Source organism: Dendropsophus ebraccatus, chromosome 2 (assembly GCF_027789765.1).
Source record: "Dendropsophus ebraccatus isolate aDenEbr1 chromosome 2, aDenEbr1.pat, whole genome shotgun sequence".
NCBI classification, from domain to species: Eukaryota; Metazoa; Chordata; class Amphibia; order Anura; family Hylidae; genus Dendropsophus; species Dendropsophus ebraccatus.
This window is the reverse complement of record NC_091455.1, coordinates 56,820,269-56,847,050: the sequence shown is the minus strand read 5'-3', so window position 1 is coordinate 56,847,050 and position 26,782 is coordinate 56,820,269. Positions and strand designations below refer to the sequence as shown.

At 43.1% G+C, this 26,782-nt stretch overlaps 1 protein-coding gene across 2 annotated transcripts in view; it reads left to right on the top strand.

Moving 5' to 3' along the window:
* Nucleotides 1-26,782, top strand: part of RGS20 (regulator of G protein signaling 20) — a 44,147-nt gene that overhangs the window by 12,366 nt on the left and 4,999 nt on the right. For both annotated transcript variants that reach the window (XM_069960037.1, XM_069960038.1), the window contains exons 2-3: nt 21,117-21,265; nt 25,318-25,404. In XM_069960037.1, the coding sequence (XP_069816138.1) occupies nt 21,117-21,265; nt 25,318-25,404 (236 nt within the window). The remainder of the gene's footprint in view (nt 1-21,116; nt 21,266-25,317; nt 25,405-26,782) is intronic.

Below are 26,782 nucleotides of genomic sequence, written 5' to 3'. Positions count from 1 at the left end.
AGAGTACAGACTCAGAGGATAGTCTATGGGAGTGATGAAAGAGCAATAGCGTAAACCCTGCACTGCAAAGGAGAGCCATGCTTACGTGTTAAGTCCCTATTTCACTAAACGATTATCGGCTGATTACTGACCATTCAGGCCAATAATCGTTCGGTGAAATAGCGCATGTTGAAAGACAGGGATGAGCTGACATGCACGATGTCCGCTGATCATGGTCTTGCAACATGCAGAAAGATCTTGCTCATGTTAGTGACAGTCTGCGGCACATTGCTCTGTACAATACAGGTGGTGGCAGCAGATTGCCGTTGACTTCAATGGGCTGCCCGAATGACCCAAGGATGGTTTGGTGACCCCTCCCTCTGCTCCCCAATAATTTTCTGTGCGTATAAAAGCACAGGCAGCGAGCAGGGAGCCAGCAAGCAGTAGGGAGTGAGCACTGAACTGACAATCCAGTGCTCGCTTCCCCTGGATTATCGTGGCATGTAATAGGGCCCTTTACTGTCTCTTTACTGAGACTAAGACACCTGTATTTCAGATCATTTAGGGTGCCGTCACATGTACCGGATCCGCAGCGGATTTCATTCTGCTGAAGATATGTGACCCGGCCCCTTTAACCCCCGGTCGCGAGCATACATTACCTGCTTGGCGCCGCGGCTGTGTTGCACTGATTGGCTGATGAGGAGCGAGGGGAGACAGGAGCTTCACACAGCCGCGGTGCCGAGCAGGTAATGTATGCTCTGGGCCGGGGGCAGCCCTGGAGTATACATCACCTGCTCCAGGCTCCTGCTTGCTTCGGAGCCTCCCTGCATCTCCCGGTGGCAAGCCAATCAGTGCGCTGCGGCGGGGCAGCGCACTGACTGGCTGACGGTCGGAAGATGCTTGGAGGCCCTGAAGCAAGCAGGAGCCTGGAGCAGGTGATGTATGCTTCGGGGCGGCGGGGGTTAAAGGGGCCGGGTTACATATCCGCAGCGGAATGAAACCTGCAGCGTGAAATCCGCTGTGGATCCGGTACGTGTGAAGGCACCCTTAATGTCCTGTTAATATGCCATAAATGTCCCATTTAAGTAAAAAATTTTAGCTTGGTACAGTTTATACTGTAACAGAAACCCCGACACTGAGGTGGTTACCCCTGCGGACACACAGTTTGCCCTCATGAATATCTAGGTTAACCTGTGTGATGCTTGATTGCTTACCCAGTGGCTCAGGCTTACGGTGAGTAATCTGTGTAATTAGAGTAAGCAGACAAATAGGTGATACAAACGCAGGATCCTATTCTCCAAGCAATTATCTGCTTATCTACCCTGCTTAACAAGCTTAAAACAGCCGAGATTATACATATATGTACGGACTTCTTCATAAGTTTACACAGTAACACCGAGTCAATGAAAACCTCTTGGCCAGGTGTTTATCAGCATTATTAAATCGGTTACAAAAACTGCTGACGTTCTATGAGTGTTCACATTTGTGGCTTGCAATGCAAGTCCCAGGAAATATTCTTAGTCTCTTTCTATTAACATAAGTTCAATATTTTAACTTTTCAAACTGTAATTTCCCTGTAACCAAACCAGGTGCATTGCTGTATCTGCAACATGTTAAAGAAAGAAAGCGGTCTCCACTCGTTGCTACCTTCTAAGTTATAGGTTGGAGGTGTCCACAAGGAGAAACAATACCCTTCAGGAGCTATGAGGCTTCTCAGTTTCATCCATGGCACTGCATTTTCAGTATGGCACCTGCACAGAACCGTATTATGGACATATGCACAGAGCCTAAAGCCCTTTAAGTGGACCCCGCAAATATGCACAGAATACAGACCTGTTTAAGTCTATGGCCCCATATGCACATGCATACGCGTTACAGATGTGGGTCATGGCTGGGATCCATGCTGTTGAAAAAATAGGCAAACTATTGTTTGGCCCATATTTGGGACATGAATTACCTTATTGTTAATGAAAGAGTCTGTGCAACCTTGGACACCTGTTTGGCCAGATGCTACATGCGAAGCCTATGCTGAAGACATTAACCAAGCCTTAAAGTGAACCTATGCCCACTCCAACCCCCCTCCCACAGATTCACTTTAATAAGACAGGCATATGGGAATAGATAGTCAGGGATTCCAGGTGCCTGAGATGCAGCACATAGAAGGCACACTTGATACATACTTTTTGGAGATACCCAGCCCAGTTTCCTTTCTGCAACGTGATTGTGATTGTAGACCTACGTTTTCATCGGGGCATCTACTACCTGCTAGATATTCTGAAAAACGCTAATGTTTTGGGAAGAGTTTTTATATGAATATTAAGGATTGTGTATCACAACAAGGAGCAGTGTTGATGCTCTTCCAACCTTGTCAGAATTTATTCAGGAAAAATTCAGTTTGAAGGTAATTCCCATATTCAGGCTTTTATGAATCTGTATACAAATCTGTCAGCCTAAAATTAGACATGATAGTCTCTGCTATAATAATACTAAACTAAAAGGATGATGCAGAATTCACAGTGGCCATGTGACTATATTTGTGTATATATCTTGTGGTAGTTGGCCTCTCATAGTGAAATGCACAGCAACTAATAACCATCTACACAAACCTCAAAACCATGTAAAATTATTCCCGTCTCTATCAAGGGAATACAAACCACACTGCAATAGGAGGCTGCACATTTACAGTCAGTACATAGGTCTCTTATCAATTATCACAGTACTAGCTGCATGTCATCTATCTGTATAGCTGCTCCTTGTGTTAAATCATCAATGCTTCTGATCACATTATTTTTTCAATGTATTATTTCTATTATTGTACTGGAGTTTGGAGTAGAATTTACTTAAAGGGGTACTCCCATTTCAGTTAATATACATAGTTATACCGCTAGGACTCGTCAAGTTACATATTTTTGAAAATAGATCGTTTAGCAAACTGGTCTCTCCTAATATACTGTTCTTTCCTTCCCATTGTTGACAGATAATTTTCTGGGATACCAACCACCTCTCTGCTCTAATAGCATTGGTCTGGCTGATGTATAGATGCATATATAGCTATAATATATTTAGTGTGTGTGTGTGTGTGTGTGTGTATATATATATATATATATATATATTCCCCTAAACCCTTACGCTATATATATATATATTTACCTTTAGTTTATGGTGTGTGGACATAGCCTAAGGATGACCTGTCATGCAGATGGGTGATGGGTGGGATTCCAGGTTGTGAGATACTAAATAATTGCTGAAATGAAAGAAATAGATTACATTACCCTCTCATCTGCTTTTGCGTGAACTATTTTATTTAGCATTCTAAAAAATTTTAAATATTGGGGGAGATTTATCAAAACTGGCTCAGTTCCCCTTAGCAACCAATCAGATTCCACCTTTCATTTTCCAAAGAATCTGTGAGGAATGAAAAGTGGAATCTGATTGGTTGCTAGGGGCAACTGAGCCAGTTTCACTTTACCCCATGTTTGATAAATCTCCCCCATTATCTATAAAGATACATTATTCCCTTTAACTTGCTTTATGCAATAAGCATCTAACCTGCTTATATGTCCTTGTAGCGCACGGGGCGGTTTATTCCCTATGCTAATGAAGCGTTTTGGTTCACTGGGGGTGGTGCACCAATCTGCCCCGGCTTGCCTGCTCTGCTGATATTCATTAGAAGAGACAGCTGGCTGTGGTGAAACTGTGCACTGAGGCTGGTAGCCCCGCCCCCAGTGCACCGAACCGCCATATTAGCATAGGAAATAAACTGCTAATATCACGAAAACAGCCCCAAGGAGGACGGTAAGAAACTTACCTTTATCTTCAGCGCCCCGTGCACTTTAGGGAGATATCAGCAGGTTGGATGTTTGTAATGTGCTGATAGTTTCCCTTTAACAGCTGTTTCCAGCAATGGCAAAAATATAGATCATGGTTGTTCTCTAAGGCTGGGTTTACATATATAAGTTGGCATCAGTTGCGTTTTTTGCCTAAAAACTGACCACAACAGATGTCACAACTGATGCCAAAAATGCATCAGTTGGGATCAGTTTTTCTATCCTTCTTTTCATTAAAAACCATCAGTTTCCATCAGTTGTCATCAGTTCCCATCAGTTGTCACAAGTTGCTCTCATCAGTTGACATTTTTTTTCCAAGTATGTTTTCCTGTCATTTTCAATGGGATTTGCGGGGGAGCGCACGGGGGCTATATACTAATTGGGGGAGCTCACAGGGGGGCTATATACTACAAGGGGAGAGCGCACAGGGGGGCTATATGGGAGGGGGAGAGCACACAGGGGGGCTAATTGGGAGGAGGAGAGCGCACATGGGGGGCTATATACTACTGTGGGAGAGCGCACAGGGAGGCTGTATACTAATTGGGGAAGAGCACACAGGGAAGCTAAATATTACTGGGGGGGGCAACAGGGGGGCTATATACTACTGGAGGAGAAACAGGGGGGGCGATATACTACTGGGGGACTAAGGGGGGACTATAGGGGAGGGGGAGAGCACACAGGGGGAGAGATGTGTTTATTTTGTGCTACTATTTGCCTGAACGCCGGATGCCAGAGCCGAACGGCATGCGTCCTGCCCGGCGAGGCATCCGGCGCTCTATTCGATTGAATTGGTGCGGCGCCGCATCACCGGAGCAGCGAAGATGCGTCCTAATGCACCGACGGTCCGGCGATGTGGCGGCCACTAGTTCACCGCCTCACATTTTGAACGATCCCATTGAAAACAATGGGATCAGTTCAATGATGCGTTTCCCTCCGTCGTTTTTCTCCTGCGCCGGAGGGAAACGCCGCCGCACCGCCGGACATATGTAAACCCGGCCTAATGGGTGTACGGTGATCTTCTATATACAGTTTTGCCGTTGCCACACCCTATGTATTATAATACAAATGGAAACAGTATACTGGGATTTACTGATTGATTTCACATATGGATATCTTTTTTTTACTTACTATTGTTTTATGAGACAATCCCCCATCTCCTTATACTGTTATATGAAGCATAGGGAGGTGGGGATGTGAGGAGTATTTGTCCTTCTGTCTCTTATCCTGCAGTGAATGGTACAGGGTGGAATTAATAAATGTTATAACTGATTAAATCAAACAGCAGTAAGCGGCTTTTGTCCATGAAAATAACTTTTATCCCCCCGATCTTTGCATGCAGCTGTATCTAAAAGTTTAAAGACAGTATTTTATAATCTGCATGTAATGGGGAGATTGGGATCAGTTTAATTCCTCTGCATTAAATACATTCTGAAATATTCTTCTAAATCTTCTAGAAAGAGTTGGTGGTAATAAGGTAAATATAGGACATAAACTGGTGACCCCCTTAAAGGGACTGTGTCATCATAAAATACCCTATTGTTTAAAACAAAGTGTACCTGCCAGTGTAATCTGGAAGTTCACAACTATGAACCATGGATGATGGACATGAGCACGACCTCCTTGCTGATCCAGTGGAGGTCACCGGCATTTCCACCAAGCGTAGTTTGTAGCAATAGACAACTTCGCTGAAAGGAGAAGTCCGGACAGTTTGAAAATTCATCAACCAGCAGGGGCAGTGGGAGCAGAAACTTACCGTTCTCCTGCCTGTGGTGAGTGGCGGGACCGGCCTCTGGACCCCCACCGGAAGCCTGTCCTGGCTGATCGTATGACCGCTTAGCCAATCAGTGACTGGAGCTGTGTCCTTCCCCAGTCATTGACTGGTTGAGCGGCCAGATCATCAGCCTCGTCGTGATGTGTCAGCGCCAGAGATCCCTGATCCTGGCGGGGGTCCCATGGCCAGTCCCAACACTCACCGCGGGCATAGGAAGAGGTAAGTTTGTACTTGTTATCCCCCTGCAGGATTTTCAAAAAGGCAGGACTTCTCTTTTAATCTGGAAGCCACCATCCTGGCAGGTACACTTTAGGTTATCATGTTAAAGTGAAAGTACCATTAGGTGCATTCGCTTAAATATTATCCATGTACAAAACGGTGCCGGCACGGGGAAGCCACAGTCTGTTTTTTTAACTGTGGCCCGGTTCCCATGTACAGCCCACCTCCTGTGCTTCAGCCCCGGTACCCATGGATAGAATGGTGCCGTACACGGGAACCGGGCCGCGGTTCAAAAAACCGACCGTTGCACCAGCTTCCCTGTCCCAGCACCGTTCTATACATGGGTAATATTGAAGTGAATGTAGGTACCTGATGGTATGGTACATTCGCTTAAAACAGTTTTTTTTTTTTTAATTTTCCATTATATATCATAAATAATCCAGCAGTGTCCGCCCTATCACCACAGACAGTATTACAGTAAAACAGTGCTTCCCAACCTTTTTAACCTCGGGGCACCCCTTGGGAAAAAAAATTACCTTTGGGCACCCCTACTAGATAATGTTCTACAAAATACGAAAAACCGTCATACAGTAACTCACAGGTGACGCCTTCTTTGATCTGAGGTGTCACCTTCCCTTTTCCTCTCTATCTGGCCCAGACCACCATGATGATTTCTTCCAGCTATGTTTAATCTCTTCAGAACCTGAGAGACAAACATCTCAGGCTCCACACATTTCTAGGAACTTCCTTTCCTTTCTCCCCCCTATAGGCTCCCATACAGTGGTAACTGCGCCGTTTGGTGTTATATGCAGTAAAGCGAGTAGGAATGTGGGTTACCCCCTGTATTTAGGATCCCCTGCTTTGCCCTCATATACTAATGAAGCCCCCTGATGTGCCCCCTTATACTAATAATGCCTCCTGCTGTGTACCCTCATACAATAATAATGCCCCCTGCTGTGCCCCCACATAGTAGTAATGTCCCCTGCTGTGTACCCCCTTACAATAATATTGCCCCCTGCTTTGCCCTCAGACAGTAATAATGCCCCCTGCAGTATACCCCCATACAATAATAATGCCCCCTGCAGTATACCCCATACAATAATAATGCCCCCTGCAGTATACCCCATACAATAATAATGCCCCCTGCAGTATACCCCATACAATAATAATGCCCCCTGCAGTATACCCCCATACAATAATAATGCCCCCTGCAGTATACCCCCATACAATAATAATGCCCCATACAATAATAATGCCCCTTGCAGTATGCCCCCATACAATAATAATGCCCCCTGCAGTATACCCCATACAATAACAATGCCCCCCTGCAGTATGCCCCCATACAATAATAATGCCCCCTGAAGTATACCCCCATACAATAATAATGCCCCCCCTGCAGTATACCCCCATACAATAATAATGCCCCCATACAATAATAATGCACCTTGCTGTATGCCCCTATACAATAATAATGCCCCCTGCAGTATACCCCCATACAATAATAATGCCCCCATACAATAATAATGCCCCTTGCAGTATGCCCCCATACAATAATAATGCCCCCTGCAGTCTACCCCCATACAATAGTAATGCCCCCTGCAGTATACCCCATACAATAATAATGCCCCCTGCAGTATACCCCCATACAATAATAATGCCCCCCTGCAGTATACCCCCATGCAATAATAATGCCCCCATACAATAATAATGCACCCCTGCAGTATGCCCCCATACAATAATAATGCCCCCTGCAGTATACCCCCATACAATAATAATGCCCCCCTGCAGTATACCCCATACAATAATAATGCCCCCATACAATAATATTGCCCCCTGCAGTATGCCCCCATACAATAATAATGCCCCCCTGCAGTATACCCCATACAATAATAATGCCCCATACAATAATAATGCCCCTTGCAGTATGCCCCCATACAATAATAATGCTCCCTGCACTCTACCCCCATACAATAATAATGCCCCCTGCAGTATACCCCCATACAATAATAATTCCCCCTGCAGTATGCCCCCATACAATAATAATTCCCCCTGCAGTATACCCCCATACAATAATGCCCCCCTGCAGTATACCCCCATACAATAATAATGCCCCCTGCAGTATGCCCCCATACAATAATGCCCCCCTGCAGTATACCAATATGCACCAATAGTTTAAAAAAAAAAAAAAACATCATACTCACCTAATCCGGGCTGTGTGGCTGCAGGGAGCAGCTCTTCTTCCTCTTTGGGCTCCATCCTGCGAGCGGCCAGGACGGAACCTCCGGCAGGCTTGATGACGTCACATCATCACACCTGCCGGAGAGGTCACGTCCCAGAGTCTGATAGGCTGCTGGCACAAAGTGTCGGCGGCCTATGGGATTGAATCTAGGAGCAGGACGCTGACAGGTCCTGCTCCTACATTCTGTTCACTTTAATGTTCCGCCTGCTCACTTTGTTAGCGGGCATAACATCAAAGTGATTGGTGTTTTCCTAGAAGCTGCGCTGCTGCAGCTTCTAGGGATATTAAAGCGACAGTGTCACATTTCCCACTGGGTTCCCGCGGCACCCCGGGCGGGTTGTTCTGGCACTCCATTGTGCCACGGCACCCCGGTTGGGAAACTCTGCAGTAAAAGGTGTCACCAGTAGATAGATAACAGTAGCTGAGGCTCACAGCTAATTCCCCCTGTACAGATCACAGAGAATGCACAGAGAAGGTTCCTGTCTCAATAAATAAGGTCTGGTCAGTCTATTGTGTCTGTGTCCATGGAGTTTGCTATAAAGCATATCTCTAAATGCTGTTAAAACTGGGCAAGATGGTTATCCCCATTAAGATGCACTGAAAATAAAATAAGAAAAACATTTGAGGCTATTTTAATAGGGTAGTTCACAAAAAACATTCTTTCTAATCAACTGGTACCAGAAAGGGCCAGAGATTTGTAAAAAAAAAAAATCAAGTATTCCAGTACTTATCAGCTGCTGCATGTCCTGCAGGAAGTGGTATTTTTTCCAGTCTGGAAAGCACTAGAGATTTTCTATGGGGATTTGCTACTCTTCTAGACAGTTTCTGTCACAGAGATGGCAGCAGAGAGCACTGTGTCAGACTGAAAAGAATACGCCATTTCCTACAGAACATACAGCAGCTTGAAAGGTCCGGAGGACTTGAGATTTTTTAATAGTAGTTAATTACAAATCTCTGGCACCAGTTTGGGTGAACTACCATTTTTTTTATTTTATTTCCCTCATAGCTGGTATACAGTCCTTGATGCTCTCTACAAAGCTTATCTGGGGCTGCTAAGACCCAGCTCCTCCTGTCTCAGCACCACATGATCACAGACAGAAGCAGGAAGTATTATGGGTGTCTGCTGATCTGCCGTACTCAGCGTTTATTGAGTCCCATGTACACAGTGACCAGGAAGGCAGAGAGGATAGTAAACATCTCTGCCTTCTCGTCCGGCTGCACAATTTCTGCAAGGGTGTTCAGCAATATTCTTGGAAATGGAACAGCTGGGCATTTTCCTTTTTCAGGTGCTTATAAATTGCCAAAGCCATGCTACAATTGAGGAGTAATATGGTGTGTTTACACAGACAGATTTATCTGACAGATTTTTGAAGCCAAAGCCAGGAACAGACTATAAACAGGGAACATGTCATAAAGGAAAGACTGAGATTTCTCCTCTTTTCAAATCTATTCCTGGCTTTGGCTTCCAAAATCTGTCAGATAAATCTGTCTGTGTAAACGCACCAATAGTGAGGTGAATAAAGAATTACAGAAAATGGAATTGGACTGCCTTCTCCGTGAGCGCAGATGACCGGGACTTTCTGTGTTTAGTCACTTTTCTTTAACCAGCATTAGGTCAAAAAGCTGCCTTCAGGAGACTGCACCTCTGTTGATTTAGATTTTAAAAGTTATTCCGACAGTGACAGTTTAACCCCTAGACGACTTGACCTGTCACCAGACGACCCTGGGCGAACAGGTATGTGCTTGGTTATGAAGCGTGCTCCAGAGAAGAGCGAGCTTCATAGCAGGTGGGGGTCGGCTGCATTTAGAAGCTGGGCCCTCACTGTCAATCACGGCGCGATCACGGTGTTTAAGTGTAAGTGACAGGAGCAGCTCCTGTCACTAACCGATCGATGTGTTGGACCGCCGGAGGTCTCTTAACTTCCTCCGTGCGGTCCGATCGGCGCTCTGCTGATTGAGTCTGCCACGGGCAGGCTCAATGAGTAGAGCGCCTATTACACTGATCAATGCTATGCCTATGTCATAGCAGTGATCAGTGTATGCAATCTATTGGTTGCTTGTAAAATTTCCCCAAGGGGACTTAAAGTGTGTAAAAAAATAAAGTAAAAATGGGCCATTTTATTACTAATTAATTGCAAAAAAATAAATAAAAGATTTAATTAAAAATAAATAAACAAACATTAGAGAATCTTTAGAATAGTGGTATCATGTCGCTTTTACTGTATAGTGCATTACGTAGACACAGGAACCCATTAAAAGTTACACTCTTTTATTTATTTGTTTCCAATTTCACCAATTTACATTTTCATAAATAATATATTTGGGGTTCCATCATACATGTTATGGTAGAAAGAAAGACGCCATTACACAGTACAACTATTCCTGTAACAAACAAGACATTACATGGCCCTGTAGATAGAAAACTGAAAGTGCTAGAGCTCTTAGAAGGGGAGGAGGGAAAACCAAAAGCGCAAAGATCAAAATTGGCTCGGTCCACTGGGTCATTTTGGGCTGGGTCTTCGAGGGGTTAAATATATTTTAAATGTAGAAGCATTTCTGAAAATGTCCTTTTTGAGAGATAAAGACTTACTAATAAATTGTGGCCTTTGGTTATGTCCATCAGTGTCCATCGCTGTCGTTATAACTTTCAAAAATCTAAATCAACAGTAGATGCGATATATAAAGCAAGTTTACCATATACATTCATTATTTTTTTATTTTTTTTATTTTTATCATGCTGTAAAACAAATTATCAGTCAGCCGGGGAGTGGATCGTTCTGCTGACGTGCTCTCTTCTCAGCTATATCCCCTGATCACAGTGGGTCTCACCAAAGAGACCCACCATGATCAATAACTTTGGACTTGCCTTTGGACATGTCAAAAGATATTTTTCATGACAGGTACTCTTTAAGAGCAAGTATAGCTAAAAAGAAAAGCTGAGTATAAGCCATATGAATCATGTCACTGTAGTGCATACAACTAAACCATAATGTATACTGTATTTTTGTATTTACAGGAAAGAGTAGTAAAGGCAGCTGAGGCGGATGTCATTGATGATGTAATGACATGTCATTACACAAGGCCACTTCATTTGTTAAAACTCTGTCATTGTTCTGGGTGTAATGCTGTGTAATTTCCTGCCAGCTGCATTGTTTAGTAAGTGTAATTATATGTGTAGGACGTTGCAGATACAAGGATTGCAAGTGTTTGGGATATCTAAGACTTAGTTGGTTTTTTTCTTATCCATTTAAAGGCCCAGTAACATAGAAAGCTAGTGTCTTGGCATGTTACTTTCTTACCACTCTTAAGGCCCTATTACACACACAGATTATCTGACAGATTCTTGAAGCCAAAGCCAGGGATGGATTTGAAAAGAGGAGAAATCTCAGTGCCCTATTCTCTGTTTATAGTCTGTTCCTGGCTTTGGCTTGAATGATCTGCCAGATAAATTTGTGTGTGTAATAGGGCCCTTAGTGGTTGTCTTTGTGTTTGTTTGTTTGTTTGTTTTCATTCATAAAGTACAAGGATGTAACTGAAATACATATGGATGACAAAATGGGATCTCAAATGTTGTCTTTATATTTAACCTCTTAAGGACATAGGACGTACCGGTACGTCCTATGTCCTCACTTACACTTCAAAGCGGGGCCGCGCGGCGGCCCCGCTTTGAAGTGCCGCGATCCCGGGTGCCGCGTGTAGCCCGGGACCGCCGCTATTAGCGGGCACGGTCTGATCGCCGTGCCCGCTAATTAGCTAATCGGAGGCAGCTGTCAAAGTTGACAGCTGCCTCCGATTACCGGAGGCAACGTTTCCCTGGTGTCTAGTGGGGGAGATCGCTCCTCCGGGACCTTGTCCCGGAGGAGCGATCTCCGTTACTGATGCCGGCCGGGGACGCGTCCAAGATGGCGCCGTCCTCGGCTCGGCACTCGTTCGTTTTCGGCTGCAGCAGCCGAAAGCAAACGAGTGCCGATCTCATGGATCTCTGCAGCATATCTATGCTGCAGAGATCTCAATGAGAGATCACAGTGTATATACTAGAAGTCCCCCATGGGGGCTTCTAGTATATGTGTAAAAAAAAAAAAAAAAGTGTTGTTAATAGTAAAAAGCCCCCTCCCCTAATAAAAGTCTGAATCACCCCCCTTTTCCCAGGTTTTAAATAAAAGTAAACAAATAAATAAATAAATAAACATGTTTGCTATCGCCGCGTGCGTAATCGCCCGAACTATTAATTAATCACATTCCTGATCTCGTACGGTAAACGGCGTCAGCGCAAAAAAATCCCAAAGTGCAAAATTGCGCATTTTTGGTCGCATCAAATCCAGAAAAAATGTAATAAAAAGCGATCAAAAAGACGTATATGTGCAATCAAGGTACCGATAGAAAGATCAAATCATGGCGCAAAAAATGACACCTCGCACAGCCCCATAGACCAAAGGATAAAAGCGCTATAAGCCTGGGAATGGAGCGATTTTAAGGAACGTATATTGGTTAACAACGGTTTGAATTTTTTACAGGCCATCAGATACAATATAAGTTATACATGTTATATATCGTTTTAATCGTAACGACTTGAGGAACATGCATAACAAGTCAGTTTTACCCCAGGGTGAATGGCGTAAAAACACATTTCCCCCAAATAAAAGAAATGCGTTTTTTTTTTCAATTTCACCACACTTCGAATTTTTTTCTGGTTTCGCAGTGTACTTTATGCAAAAATTCAGCCTGTAATTGCAAAGTACAATTAGTGACGCAAAAAATAAGGGGTCATGTGGGTTTCTAGGTGGAAAAATGCAAGTGCTATGACCTTTTAAACACAAGGAGGAAAAACCGAAAACGTAAAAACGAAAATGGGCCATGTCCTTAAAGGGTTAAAGGGAATCTGTCGCTATAACAATGCAGTATCAGGCTATGTTCACACACAGTATTTCTGCTCAGTATTTTGGTCAGTATTTTGCAAGCAAAACCAGGAGTAGATTAAAAACACAGAAAGGCTATGTACACACACTGCTGAAATTGAGTGGATGGCCGCCATTTAATAGCAAATACAGTGGTGCCTTGGATTACGAGCATAGTTCATTCCGGGACTGTGCTTGTAATCCAAATCCACTCTTAAACCAAAGCAGATTTTCCCCAAAGAAATCATTGAAATGAAGAAAATGGGTTCCACACCCCACAAATGATTTATTATTCTGAATAACAGATGAAATAAACATTTAGAAACAGCAGAATATGTGATATTATAAGTTACTGTACAGTAATGGAGAGGATGGGAAACACAAGGGCTGACAGAGACTGCAGGGAGCATGAAGGAATGAGCAGGGCAGATGTGGGCACATACATGCACTCTGTCCGGGGAGAGAGGGGTTACAGCTATGGAGAGATTACCTCCACAGTCCTGTCCCCTGATGTAAGCCCCAGCCTGAAGTGGATCTGCTATGATTTGGAAGGTGAGGGAGACTTCCTGGGTCAGAGTACAGGGCTGTAGACCCCGCTGTGCAGACTATGCCCTTTCCCCACTCCCCCTCCCACGCAGTACTGGGAGCTCTTAAACCAAAGCAATTCACTTAAACCAAGTAACAATTTTGAAAAACTGTGAGCTCTTAAATCAAAACGCTCTTAAACCAAGTTACTCTTAAACCAAGGTACCTCTGTAATGGCAAATGGCCGTTGTTTTAAAATAACAGTTATTATTTGCTTTTAATTGGCGTCAATCCACTCAATTTTAGCAGTGTGTTTCTGTGTTTTCAATCCACTCCTGATTTTGGTTGCAAAATACTAACCAAAACACTGAGCAAAAATACTGTGTGGGAACATAGCCTAAAGGAAAACTTTCAGGTGCAATTCAGGTTCCAAACTATTGACACTGATAGACAGATAGCTTTAGAGCAAGGAGACACCTCTCATCTGTATGTATGTGCTTTCATAACAAAGAAAAATTCATTTAACCCTTAGAGGACCGGGCCAATTAAAATTTTTGCATTTTCATTTTTTTCCTCCTTGTGCTTAAAAGGCCATAGCACTTGCATTTTTTCACCTAGAAACCCACATATTTTTTGCGCCTTTAATTGTACTTTGCAATGACAGGCTGAATTTTTTCATAAAGTACACTGCGAAACCAGAAAAAAATTCAAAGTGTGGTGAAATTGAAAAAAAAAAGCATTTCTTTTTTTTGTCTTTTTTTTTACGCCGTTCGCCCTGGGGTAAAACGGACTTGTTATATATGTTCCTCAAGTTGTTCCGATTACAACGATATATAACATGTATAACTTTCATTGTATCTGATGGCCTGTAAAAAATTCAAACCATTGTTAACAAATATATGTTTCTAAAAATCGCTCCATTCCCAGGCTTATAGCACTTTGGTCTATGGGGTAGTGTGAGGTTTAATTTTTTGCGCCATGAAGTGTTCTTTCTATCGGTATCTTGATTGCGCATATGCGACTTTTTGATCGCTTTTTATTACAATTTTTTTTTATTTGATGCGACCAAAAATGCGCAATTTTGCACTTTGGGATTTTTTTGAGTACGCCATTTACTGTGCGAGATCAGGAATGTGATTAATTAATAGTTTGGGCGGTTACGCACGCGGCGATACCAAACATGTTTATTTATTTTTATTTATAACATGGGAAAAGGGGGGTGATTCAAACTTTTTATGGGGAGGGGGCTTTTTATTAATAACACTTTTATTTGTACTTTTACACTTATACTAGAAGCCCCCCTGGCAGTCACATGATCACCAGGACCAATAGAGGTGACAGCACTACCTCTAGAAACATAGGGGGAGATTTATCAAACTGGTGTAAAGTAGAATTGGTTGCTAGGGGCAACTAAGTCAGTTTCACTTTACACCATTTTAGATAAATCTCCCCCATAGTATGAAGCCATATGAGATTGCTTACACCATTACAGTTTTGCAAATGTCACCCATTGATAAATCCAGTGTGGGAGTACACTGGTAGGGGGTTATTTAAGACTATTTGTGTATTCTGTCCATGGATAGAGAAAATGAGAGAATAAGTCATGTAAACAGAATTATTACTCTAGTTCTAATATAAGAGGGGGGCTAGTTAGGCAGCAGTGGGCTACAGCGCATTCTGTCAGTCTATGATACAGTGAGGTTCATAACAAAGGCAGATTGTTCGTCAGCAGAATCACAACCCGTGTGCGAGCAGTGGAAAAGAAAAACAGTGTCCGCTGGGGAATATGTGCAAAACAAGACAGGAACTGACTGCTCTCTAAGGGTGCCATTTTCCAGTGGGCACTGCTGTTAATAAATAGTGCTGAATACTTACAGACTCAGCTAACCATACACTGGGTTATTGTACACGTTATTGTGCTTCTTTCTGACCTACTCCTATACTATCAGATAGATAGAAAAAGCTGCACATCCAAATTCAATGATGCGGGTTCTGGAGGTAGAAAGTCCCTTGGCAGTATATCCCCAATATATAACCATAAAAAGTCCACAGCACGCCAGCTCAGGTGCAAAAAGAGTAGTTTTATTCCAAAAAATGTGTAAGAAAAACAAGATGTGACAATGATTCTGTGAGAGAATCGAAACGTTGGCAGTGACATGGAGCAATGTGCATGCACAATACCATCTCGTGTCAGTACCAGAAACCAGTGTGACCCCCTAATATAAAGCACACAGAGATGGAGCCATGAATCACAGGCAGGGCTGAGTGCTGTGACAGCGGATTATATGGTGTTATGGTATTATGTTATGTTTTACCAGGTTTGCAGAAGGTGATTATATTAGAAATGATTGCACTTACAGAACTTTGCTCCCCAGAGGATTGTACTCACCTTTGGCTATTTGCAGCCTGTGCACCTGGTAGCTGACATGCAAATTGTTTCATCTTACCCATAAACATTTGTCTAATGCACCATGTGAACAATGCTTCATTTTCCTGTCACTACAGGCAGTTCTTCATCTTATTTATTCACTGTCTTTTTATTTGCAATCTAAATACCGGTGATTTAGTGTCACGTCTGGAGATTGTAAATACCTGTTTGCTTTATGGTCATTTTTGTGTTACACAAACATGGAAAGAACGTGTATTTCCCTAATAGCTTTGTGTTCTTTATTGCATATGAAATTATTACTAGCAGCTCAAAGAATTTCATTTATAGTATCTGCTATATGTGTAGTATTGAGGCGATTCTGCTGAAAAAGTGTAGATTGTATATTATTTCCTTTCTTATTATCATGTCATCCAGTTCACCTTCTGCATTGGTGCAGGGACACAGGGGTCCGCCGTGCCTGCCGGACAGCTCGGGGAGAGAGGACAGACGGGGGTGGGAGGACATCTGGGGATGAGAAGGCAGCCAGGGAATATGTACATGTGTACTCTTTGGGCAGCTGGGGCACAGCTCCAGACTTGGACAAAAACTTGGAGACCAGGACTACAAAAGTGCTCCTTCCTCTGTCCCCCTCCCACCGAAGACATAAATCAGCTGTCCTCTGTCTCTGCAGTGGGCCCACCACTGACATCAGTGCTCTGGATTGGGCCGTGGGCCGTGAGCACTTACAACCCAGCCTATTGCTGAGATGGAGGACACATGATCCACATTTCAGCTGGGAGGTGGGAACAAACAAGGAGCGAGATGAAGTAGAAGGCAGGATTACGATTTTTAGCATTTAGATGGGGTAAGTGAGCTTCCAAAGAACTTGAACGCCTCAGAATGCCACAGCCAAATGCACTATTTTACAGCTTGGTGAATACTCTTTTGAGTATGATAGTATTGCAATAATGTTTTTGGGAAGAATACCCCTCTAAGTCCTTCCAGCTAGGTTTTATGCTTAAGACTTTTCATTTTTGTAACCCGTCTTTGCACAGTCCAGCATTCCATTAGCTTGTCCTACCGCCTGGCTGCAATCATTTTAAGGCTGTCCAAAATCACTGTCCCTAAATCCCTCTCTTCTGAAATCCTTGCTAATACAGAACTGCCCATATGATACTCGGATAGAGGCGTCCTCCTCCCCAAGTGCATTATTTTATATACCTGGAAACATTGAACTGCAGTTTCCATTGTGTTGACCACTTATCTAGCAAAACCAAACCATTTCCTATATTACTGACACCTATTGCACACTTTTGTGTCATCAGCGAACAGACAAACTTTACCTACCAAACCTTCTTTTATGTCACTTACAAACGTATTAAAAAGAATAGGACCCAGAACAGACCCTTGTGGCACACCACTTGTAACCAGTCTCTGCTCGGAATATACACCATTACCAACAACCCTCTGATATCTATCCTTTAGCCGACTACAAATCCACCGAGCTATCCAGGGATTAGGTCCAGTTTTATTTAACTTCTCTATTAGCTCTTTATGTGGAACTGTATGAAAGGCTTTGCTGAAGTCCAGATAGGCAATATCCGTGGCACCACCTTCATCCAGCACTTTATTGATATAATCAAAGAAATCAAGGAGATTAGTCTGACATGATCTGCCGCAGTAAAGCCATGCTGGCTTGGATCCATCAATTTGTTGATTTTTAGTGACTAGTAGTCACTAGAGATGAGCGAACCTCGAGCATGCTTTTCAGCATTTGATTAGCGGTGGCTGCTGAAGTTGGATAAAGCCCTAAGGCTATGTGGAAAACATGGATATAGTCATTGGCTGTATCCATGTTTTCCAGACAAAGTTAGAGCTTTATCCAAGTTTAGCAGCCCCCGCTAATCAAATGCAGATCGTTCGGGTTCGGATGAACTCGAACCCGAACCCGGTTCGCTCATCTCTAGTGATCACTAATCTTTTTGTTTTATAGAAGCATTTCCATTATTTTTTACTACTACAGATGTCAAGCTAACTGGGCTGTAGTTACTGGGCTCTTCTCTACTACCCTCCTTGTGGATGGGTATAACATTGGTCATTCTCCAAACATCAGGAACATCTCCAGTTCTTAACAGTAAGAATAGCGCAGTTTGCATCACTAATCTCTCTATGTAGATGATGAACATCAGAGTAAAACCCCAGTGGACCACATTTTAATTCAGTAGGGACTGTTGGGATTTGTCTTATGACATATCCAGCATAGCATCATGGCTTTCTTTAAGAACAAAAGCTGTAAATCATATGTGAGCATTACCTTATACATATGCCAGAACCTCACACAAGGAGTCTGTATGGAATCCCTATGGGCCTATATGTTTGGTGCCTCCATTACAGTATCCATTGGAGCATACAATGACATCAGTAGACATCTGTATGAATGTCACAGAGAAAAAAAACATCCATATGAAATAGGAGGTAGAGAGAGGTATGTCACAAAGGCTTTAAGGGTGTCAGATTATGACTAGTACAGCTCATAATATAACGATATAAATGAGCCCTTAAATGTTTGGCAAAATTAAGATATGGGCACATTTAAATGTTAGCCAGTGCCTCTTCTACGCCGTCATATGTTTAGGGTAGAGATGGACAGTATACAGCCAAGAGCGGCCACATACCTCTACAGATTTCTGGTACATGACATAAGCATTGGAAATCTAAATACCTGTTTTCCTATGTTCTCTTTTAAAAAAAAAAATATATAAAAAATTGTGCACGTGACCTTTGATTCGTACTCTGTATTTGGACAATAGAGATGCCTCTACCATGTACTTAACTGCTTGGAAAGACTGCTGCAAAGAAGTGAGCTGTTTAGGTGTGTATTATTCATATAAGTGTCCTGAAACTAGGAACAGGAACCCAAATACAGAATATAATTCCACATTTTTAATTATTAGGGCTCCAATTCCTTCATAAATCACCAATAATTAGTAATAGCACATTTACTGTATGGTAAAATTGGGCTTTTATACCATTTTATCAGTCATTAGGCTACTTAAATTGGAATACAATTTCTGAACAAATAGGTTACATTCCTATAAGTAAATATTCAATAGCTGGAGCCCTTTGGTATGCTCTGAATAGTCAGAAATCTATGAATTTGTCCTCAAAAGGAGAATTGTCTCAGTGAGATCCTCCTCCAAGGACGCCCTCAAATCTGATCTAATTATTCTGAGAGCAGAGAATGACCTGTCTACGTTAACCTGGATTGGTGGCAAAGCAATAACCAGATGGGAAGCAGCTCTGACAATTTCAGTATACACAGGATACACTTGTTGCACTGTATTTATAAGATCTTATAAGTTGTTAATATCCCTGATTATTATTATTAGACAGGATGGATGATGATCAGCTTACATTGTACTCCCAATTGATCCAGCACAAGAGCCGACATGATGCAATAAGCAGCCTTTTTAGTTAACGAGTACAGGTAGAATATCAATAGTTACAGATATCACTGCAGCAGTTTTTAGTATTGGATTCTATTACCGCCTCTAGCAGCCCTGAAATGTGTTTTTTTTTCTCTTGTGTTCTTCAACTTTCACAAAATTCCTCCTTGTGTATCCAGGAAAACCAATATACTGAGTCTTGGTAGATACTACCAGGTAACCCAATAAAGGTGACCTAAACTGACATAACAATAAGTGATGAACCAACCTTAAGCATACTTGAGCGGCCATCTTGCCTGAGCAGTTTCAACAGCATTTAGTGATATGTTTTACAGCAAGCCCCTTGGACATAGAGAACAATAGACGGGACCTGTCCGATACTCTGTAAAACATTACTGAGCATACTCTGCGACAAGCTGCTATTGTCTTATACTGGTGCTGTCTATCTACTGGTGTCACCTGTCGCTGTTATTCTGTCAGATCACTTTACAGCAGCCTCCTCTTATCACCACGGACAGACAAGGAAGTCGTAGCTTAGTTTTAGGCTTGTTAGTGAGAATGAAAACAGCGAGATTTTAGATTTTACAGCGATTAGATGAATGCAGTGGGTTTGGCTCCAGTTGTGAGTTCCTAGAAAACAGCTGATTTTGGGAAGGGAGTTGATGCTGGCTGTTTATTTCCCTTGCTGTGGCCATAGTGTAGGAAATGAGGTATCACATGCTGATGTTTAAATTCTGCCTGTTCGTGGCGCCCACTCTGGCTAATGGATGGGGTACTGAGTGGGGTCCCTTTCTGTCACACCCATATGTTCTAATATCAGACAGATGCAAATGGGTTGTGAAGATGTGAAAAAGTGTGTGTGTGTGGGGGGGGGGGGACTGAGTTATTAACAGGCAGTTGTCAGTGGGATCTGCAACAATTTCATATATGGAGGCAACAATACTGGAAAAAAAACTTCTAGAAAGGCTTAACATGTTAAAAGACAACGATTAGCCGACATCATGAATGTCAGCCGATCATTGCCTTTTAACATTACTATTACATTATTTTTGGCCATAATAGGTCCTTTACACACCAAACTTGACAGCAGTGGATTTGACTTAAATTAGACATGGAAGCTTAATGCCCATTAGGCCTAAATTACTAAAATGAAAGAAATAGTTGTTAGTCATGGTAGTTTTCTTGGAGTCTGTAAAGCAGTCATGATATAAGGCCCTATTACACAAAGCAATCACCAATTATCGGCCATGACGGCCGATAATAACTTGGTGTAATAACTAGTATTAAAAGACAACGATCTTGTCTTGTCTTTAAAAATGTTGAAAAATTCAGGAGCGGCGGGAGTAGACCACCGTTATCTCCAATGGGCTCCCCTGCCCCTCCTGCACCTCTCTGCGGCCCCTCCGCACTTACCCGCTCGCTGTCGGCACGTGTAATAGCGCTGGCAGCGAGCAGGAAACGAGGAGCAAGCTGATCAATGATCCGATAGGTCGGTGCTCGCTTTCTCCACCTGATCGGCCCGTGTAATAGGGCCTTTAGGAAATTGCTTGGCCATCTACACTACCTCTTTCCCGCCTTTACAAATCTCACAGGGAGACATGGTCATGGTATAGTTAGGTGGGCCAAAGGCAAATAACAAAAGGGCTACCACTGTATTATCATGCAGGTGATGTTGTTGCACAGGAACATCATGACACTTTACTCTTACAGCAATCCACCAAGCCCAGTATATACGTCTATGGAAATAAAAAAAAAAAAAAGAAAACCAAGTGTAGAGGTTGCCTTCTCAACAGCTATCATGTCATTTTTGTTCATTTATCTTACACGGTTGTTTGCTTTGGTTGCAGCCCATGGGATCAGAGCGGATGGAGATGCGCAAGCGGCAGATGTCAGTGCACCAGGAGACAGTGAGCTCCTCTCAGGCACCGCAGGGAGTTGGGAATAGGGGATCCAATGCCTGTTGCTTCTGTTGGTGCTGTTGTTGCAGCTGCTCTTGGTAAGTCTGATTCACCTTTTATATTATGATGTTACTCTTACAGTATACACACTGATCACTGGACTATAGATACAAAATCATGGGCCAAACCCAAACTGATTGTATGGGATTCACTACTGATATTGACCAGCCTGTCAACACCAGCGAAAGGCTCCTACAGATGGTAGAGCCATATACAGAGAGACACTTTAAGGAGGTATCAGCAGGTTACATACAGGTTTCATTTTAAAGAGAACCAATCAAAATGCCCAGGAAGCTATATGTACAGCGTAATGAAGCCCAGTGCATTCTTTCCTAACGTGTTACTGACACCTATAAGCTTTGCACATACACCTTGAAAATGGAGTTTGTAAATGTCTTGCACCGTATGCAGCTTACTCTTAACTAGTCACGTGGGAATTCCTCAGCACAGAACTAGTCATGGATAGCGCACTGGAGTTGTCTGTAATCCCGCCTCTCTGAAAGCATCAGCGCTCAGGGACGGCCCCTCTGTGACATGCAAGCTCCTGCATTGAGAATCTCGCCCTGAGTGCCGACACTCCCAGAGAGGCATTGAGAAACGCCCACATGACTAGTTGAGGGTAATTTGCATACAATTTGGGACATTTACACAATTCGTTTTCAAGGGGCTAAGTGCAAAGCTCATAGGTGTCAGTTACATGTTTAAAGGGAACCTGTCACCCCCCCGTGCCAGGGTGAAGGCCGCCCGGCCCCCCGCTAGAGCCTTGGATACTTACCCCATCTTGCCAAGTCCCGCTTCTGGAGCCGGTCCCGGGATGGAGATATCCTTGTCAGAAGCCCGACGCGCGCGCTGCAGAAATGAGTCTGACGGCTCCATAGAGAATGACGGCTCCATTCATTCTCTATGGACATCGGACTCATCTATGCAGCACGCGCGCTGGGCTTCCGACAAGGATATTTCCGTCCCGGGACCGGCTCCAGGAGCGGGACTTGGTGAGAGGGGGTAAGTATCCAAGGCTCTAGCGGGGGGGTCAGGTGGCCTTCACCCCGGAACGGGGGGGGGGGGGGGGGGGGCAAGATGGGCATGAGGCTTCATTACACCATATGTATAGCTTCCTGGGCATTTTGGCAGTGACTGATTCCCTTTAAGTAAATAACACAGGAAAATGAACAATTTAAAATAAAATACTCACCTCACCTCCCACTCCTGGTCCAGCGCTGTCACCATCAGAAATGCTGCAATTAAGTCACGGTTAGTGATGAGCGAACATGTTCGTTAATGTTCTTATGTTCGTACGAACATGACGCTAATTGTTTGCGTTCGCCAATCACAAACAATTTGTTAGATGATCGGAATGGTTATAACGATAATTTTCGAACATAACACTAGACCAAAATGTACGCAATCTGCAAATGAATGCAAAAGAAATGCGTACACAGCTGCGTAATTTATACTTTGCACCTGATAATCTGTACAGATGTGCGTAGACCTATACGTACGCTTCTACTATATGTTCGTTATTTGTTCTGTGAACACAAACCGATCACAATCAATTTTTTTATGTTCGTGTTCAGGATCCGAGCCAAACATCGGGATGTCCGCTCATCACTAGTCATGGCACATCCCTGGAGCGGGTTGACATAATTTTTGTGCAGTGTGTCTTGGATACCATTTTTAACATAGACAATAATGTTCACACTGGAAAATAAAATTACATGTGACCTATATTGTTTTGTTTAATGGAATTCACAGGTCTGACCTATGCATATGTATAGTATACTTTGGCATACATTTGACTAGATAGACTCATCAGGAGAACTGTCAGGACCTCTTTAAACCCTTATTAGCGGAACAGATCATATGTTGTATTGTGTAGATTAAGCCCATACGCTGTGCTTATTTGTGTATCTTTTTTATATTCTGCTTTACACACAGATAAATGAGGAGCTGGGTACATAGAGCGGAGTGACATCACTTTGCTGTAGGCAGTTTTCCTGCATATGCCAGCTTGTTCTTTTTAATGTCCTCTGTAGGACTGAGGAGGCTGTAATTAATGTATATGGTTATATAACTATATCATCCTGCTTCTCCTGTACGTGCTTATGGGCATTTATTTAACATCAACCACGCCAAACAGACAGATGGCAAAGAGGACTCTATCAACATGCCTTCAAAGAAATAATGCTATACCGTCATGTATGTATAGCTGCTCCCTGAGCTAGATGTCACTCACCCGTGAAGAAATATTCCATTCCCTAAATCCCAGGGTGCCCAATGAATACATGTATATAGACATAGAATACCCTCAATAGTTAGCTCAAATCATGCAATAAATGTGAACAAACACAGATAAGAAACATGTTCACTGCCCTGAGACTAAATATGAAACGTCATATGTCACTTAAATAGCAGTTTATTATGTAAGTACCTTACTCTATAACATAAGAATCTACAACAAGAGGGCTATAACAGATTAACATACAAGGTACATTATACAGACCCCCATATTTGAGCTTTAGGGGCTTTATGCTGTCATATTTTAGGCCTCATGCACATGGAAAGCTGTATGCACAGAGCCTATGCCAGCAAATGGTATCTCTATACGGCATGATATTCAAAGGCCAGGGCCTGATACTCTTGGGGATTTATTTTCTATAGGACTCCTCTATATGAACCCACAGTTTAATATGAAATCCTTTTAAAACATTTTGGTTATTGCTTTATATGTTAAGAGAATGTGCAGCTTGCAGTCATTTTACTTTATCTCTATTACACCTGAAAATACTAAACAGAAACTAACAGCAGGTGAGAAGAATCTAAGCTGTGGATATCTCCCTATAGAGTGCATGGTGCTGAGGATGAAGGTAAGTTCCTTACCCTCATCCTCAGTGTTTCAGTGCACAGAGGGCAGGACTACCACCCCAGTGCACCATTCCCTCTCGGCTGAGGTGTAAGCCCTGCGCCCATTGCAGCAAATTGTCTCATTAGGAATAAACTGCTAATATCATGAAAACAGGGCAGAGGATGAAGGTAAGAATCTTATAACCTGCAGGTTATATAGATTCTTCTAAACTGCTGATGGTGTTCCTTTAAGCAATTTTGAAAATTGCTTTAATAAAAAATCCCTTACAGCATCATGTATTCAGCTCCCGTTAAAACCTATGTAGCACCAGGTTAATGTAGGGGCTTTAGAGTTGATGCAGTGGCTATGCCATGCTTAGCAACTATAAATGGGTGTATAGATACATATCAAATAATAATTTAATTACTAGACTATGTTCACCAAAAGACTGATGGAAATATGTGTGTGAACATAGCCCAAAGGTGATCATACTCGTAAAAAAAATAATTGACTAGTGACTAAAAATCACTACTTCCCTTATTACCTTCACCCCACCACCACCATCTGCCAGCGCTGCTCTACCCACCCCCCCGGCTGGGTCTACTGCAGTGACATCACATACATTACGCTTGTCCATAGGGGCGCAGTCACACAAACAATATATGTGCTGTGATATCACTGCAGCAGGCTTGGCAGGGGGGCACCTGGGTTGCAAATATGCGGCTTAGTAAAGTTTTTTTTTTCTAGGTCAGTTCCTGCTTCGAGTCATTTTATTTATTAATTTTTTTATAATTTATGGAAAACCCCTTTAGGTAATTTGCTAACATATTCTGAATAATAGCCCTGAACCATAAGCTACTAGAATCAGCAAAGAGTTAGTATAATGTATGCAGTTATGGAGACAAGATTAAATGTCTATAGATGTCCAGTACCATCCATGGGAGATATATATATATATGTACAGATATATGTTTATACGTGTCCTTCTGTCCTTCCACCCATCCATCCATCTCTTAGATCTGAGGAGACAGAGGGTGATGATAGGCACCTCTATATCTTTTATACATGAAATCTGTTGGGTACTCTGTGCCAGGCTCGGTCAGATATATACTATGTAAGGGAAATACTTCCAAACACATCCATGCAAATTGTTTATGGATTTATATTATGTATTGCCTCATATCATACTATACATGATATGTAAATGTTTGTGACTGACTCGATATGAATATTGATTCTCTTTTACAGTCTCACAGTCAGGAATCAAGAAGATGAGAGGACAAGAAGGTCTTCTAATGAAATCCGAGGTGCCGGCATACCAAACTGTGAAGAAAGGCAAGTAGCAGCTATGTGTTGAGCAGTACAATAAGCTAAGAAACCTGATGAATACTGTCACTTTAATGTGAATCAGTTCACTTTAAGGACAACCACCTTTGTGTGAGCTTGTCCACACGAGCTGTTAACCATTGACTCTGCTCCTCGGACTTATAGACCCAGGAGCCTTATCCTCTCCTGCAGTATGGCACCTCTGCGGGTGGCATGTTTGCAGGATATTTATGCTTTAAGTTGCAGTCTGTCTGTGCACAATGTAAACCATTTCTTAGCTGAGGGCAATTCCAATGAATGGTGTGGGATTATTGTTGGACCTACCCACTGGAGGATCGTCTGGGAATCTGGGTCCACTTTGTTCTATCAGGCCATGTTCTCACAACTTGAAACAGCAGAACTGCAGTACCGGCCGCATGATCTTAATTTGTGATGAATTGGGATGCGGGTGCATCGTTGTGCTCCCGCATCCCAATTCACCATTGAACACAATGGAGAGTACGTCCGGAGCTGCACTGTCCATTGTGTGAACTGTCAGGCTTGTGCGGATGCTATTCAATGAATATTGGCCACACAAAACAAAACACATACAATGTGTATACACTCCCGTCCGGGATTCCCTCAGAATGTTGTGCACGTAAGTTGTGTATTAATCTCGGCCGTTGTTGCACATCAGCAACAATGGCTGTGATTAATACACAAATTAAGTTGTGTGAACATGGCCTCAGAGAGCGCACACTGTGTTGGTGAGTCAGGGATGACCAAAGAAATCAAATGAAGGCTGGTAAACCAAGACTCATCTTAACAGCACTTGGTTTATTTTCTGTGCCATCCCTGGCATATCAGCCCACAATGGAGGGTGATATAACACCATGGAGGAGGAGGGACCATCCCTGGCATATTAGCCCACAATGGAGGGTGATAAAGCACCATGGAGGAGGAGGCACCATCCCTGGCATATTAGCCCACAATGGAGGGTGATATAGCACCATGGAGGAGGAGGCACCATCCCTGGCATATCAGCCCACAATGGAGGGTGATATAGCACCATGGAGGAGGAGGCACCATCCCTGGCACATAAGCCCATAATGGAAGGTGAATATAGCACCATGGAGGAGGAGGCACCATCCCTGGCACATAAGCCCATAATGGAAGGTGATATAGCACCATGGAGGAGGAGGCACCATCCCTGGCATATCAGCCCACAATGAAGGGTGATATAGCACCATAGAGGAGGAGGAGGAGGCACCATCCCTGGCATATCAGCCCACAATGGAGGGTGATATAGCACCATGGAGGAGTAGGCACCATCCCTGGCACATAAGTCCATAATGGAAGGTGATATAGCACCATGGAGGAGTAGGCACCATCCCTGGCACATAAGTCC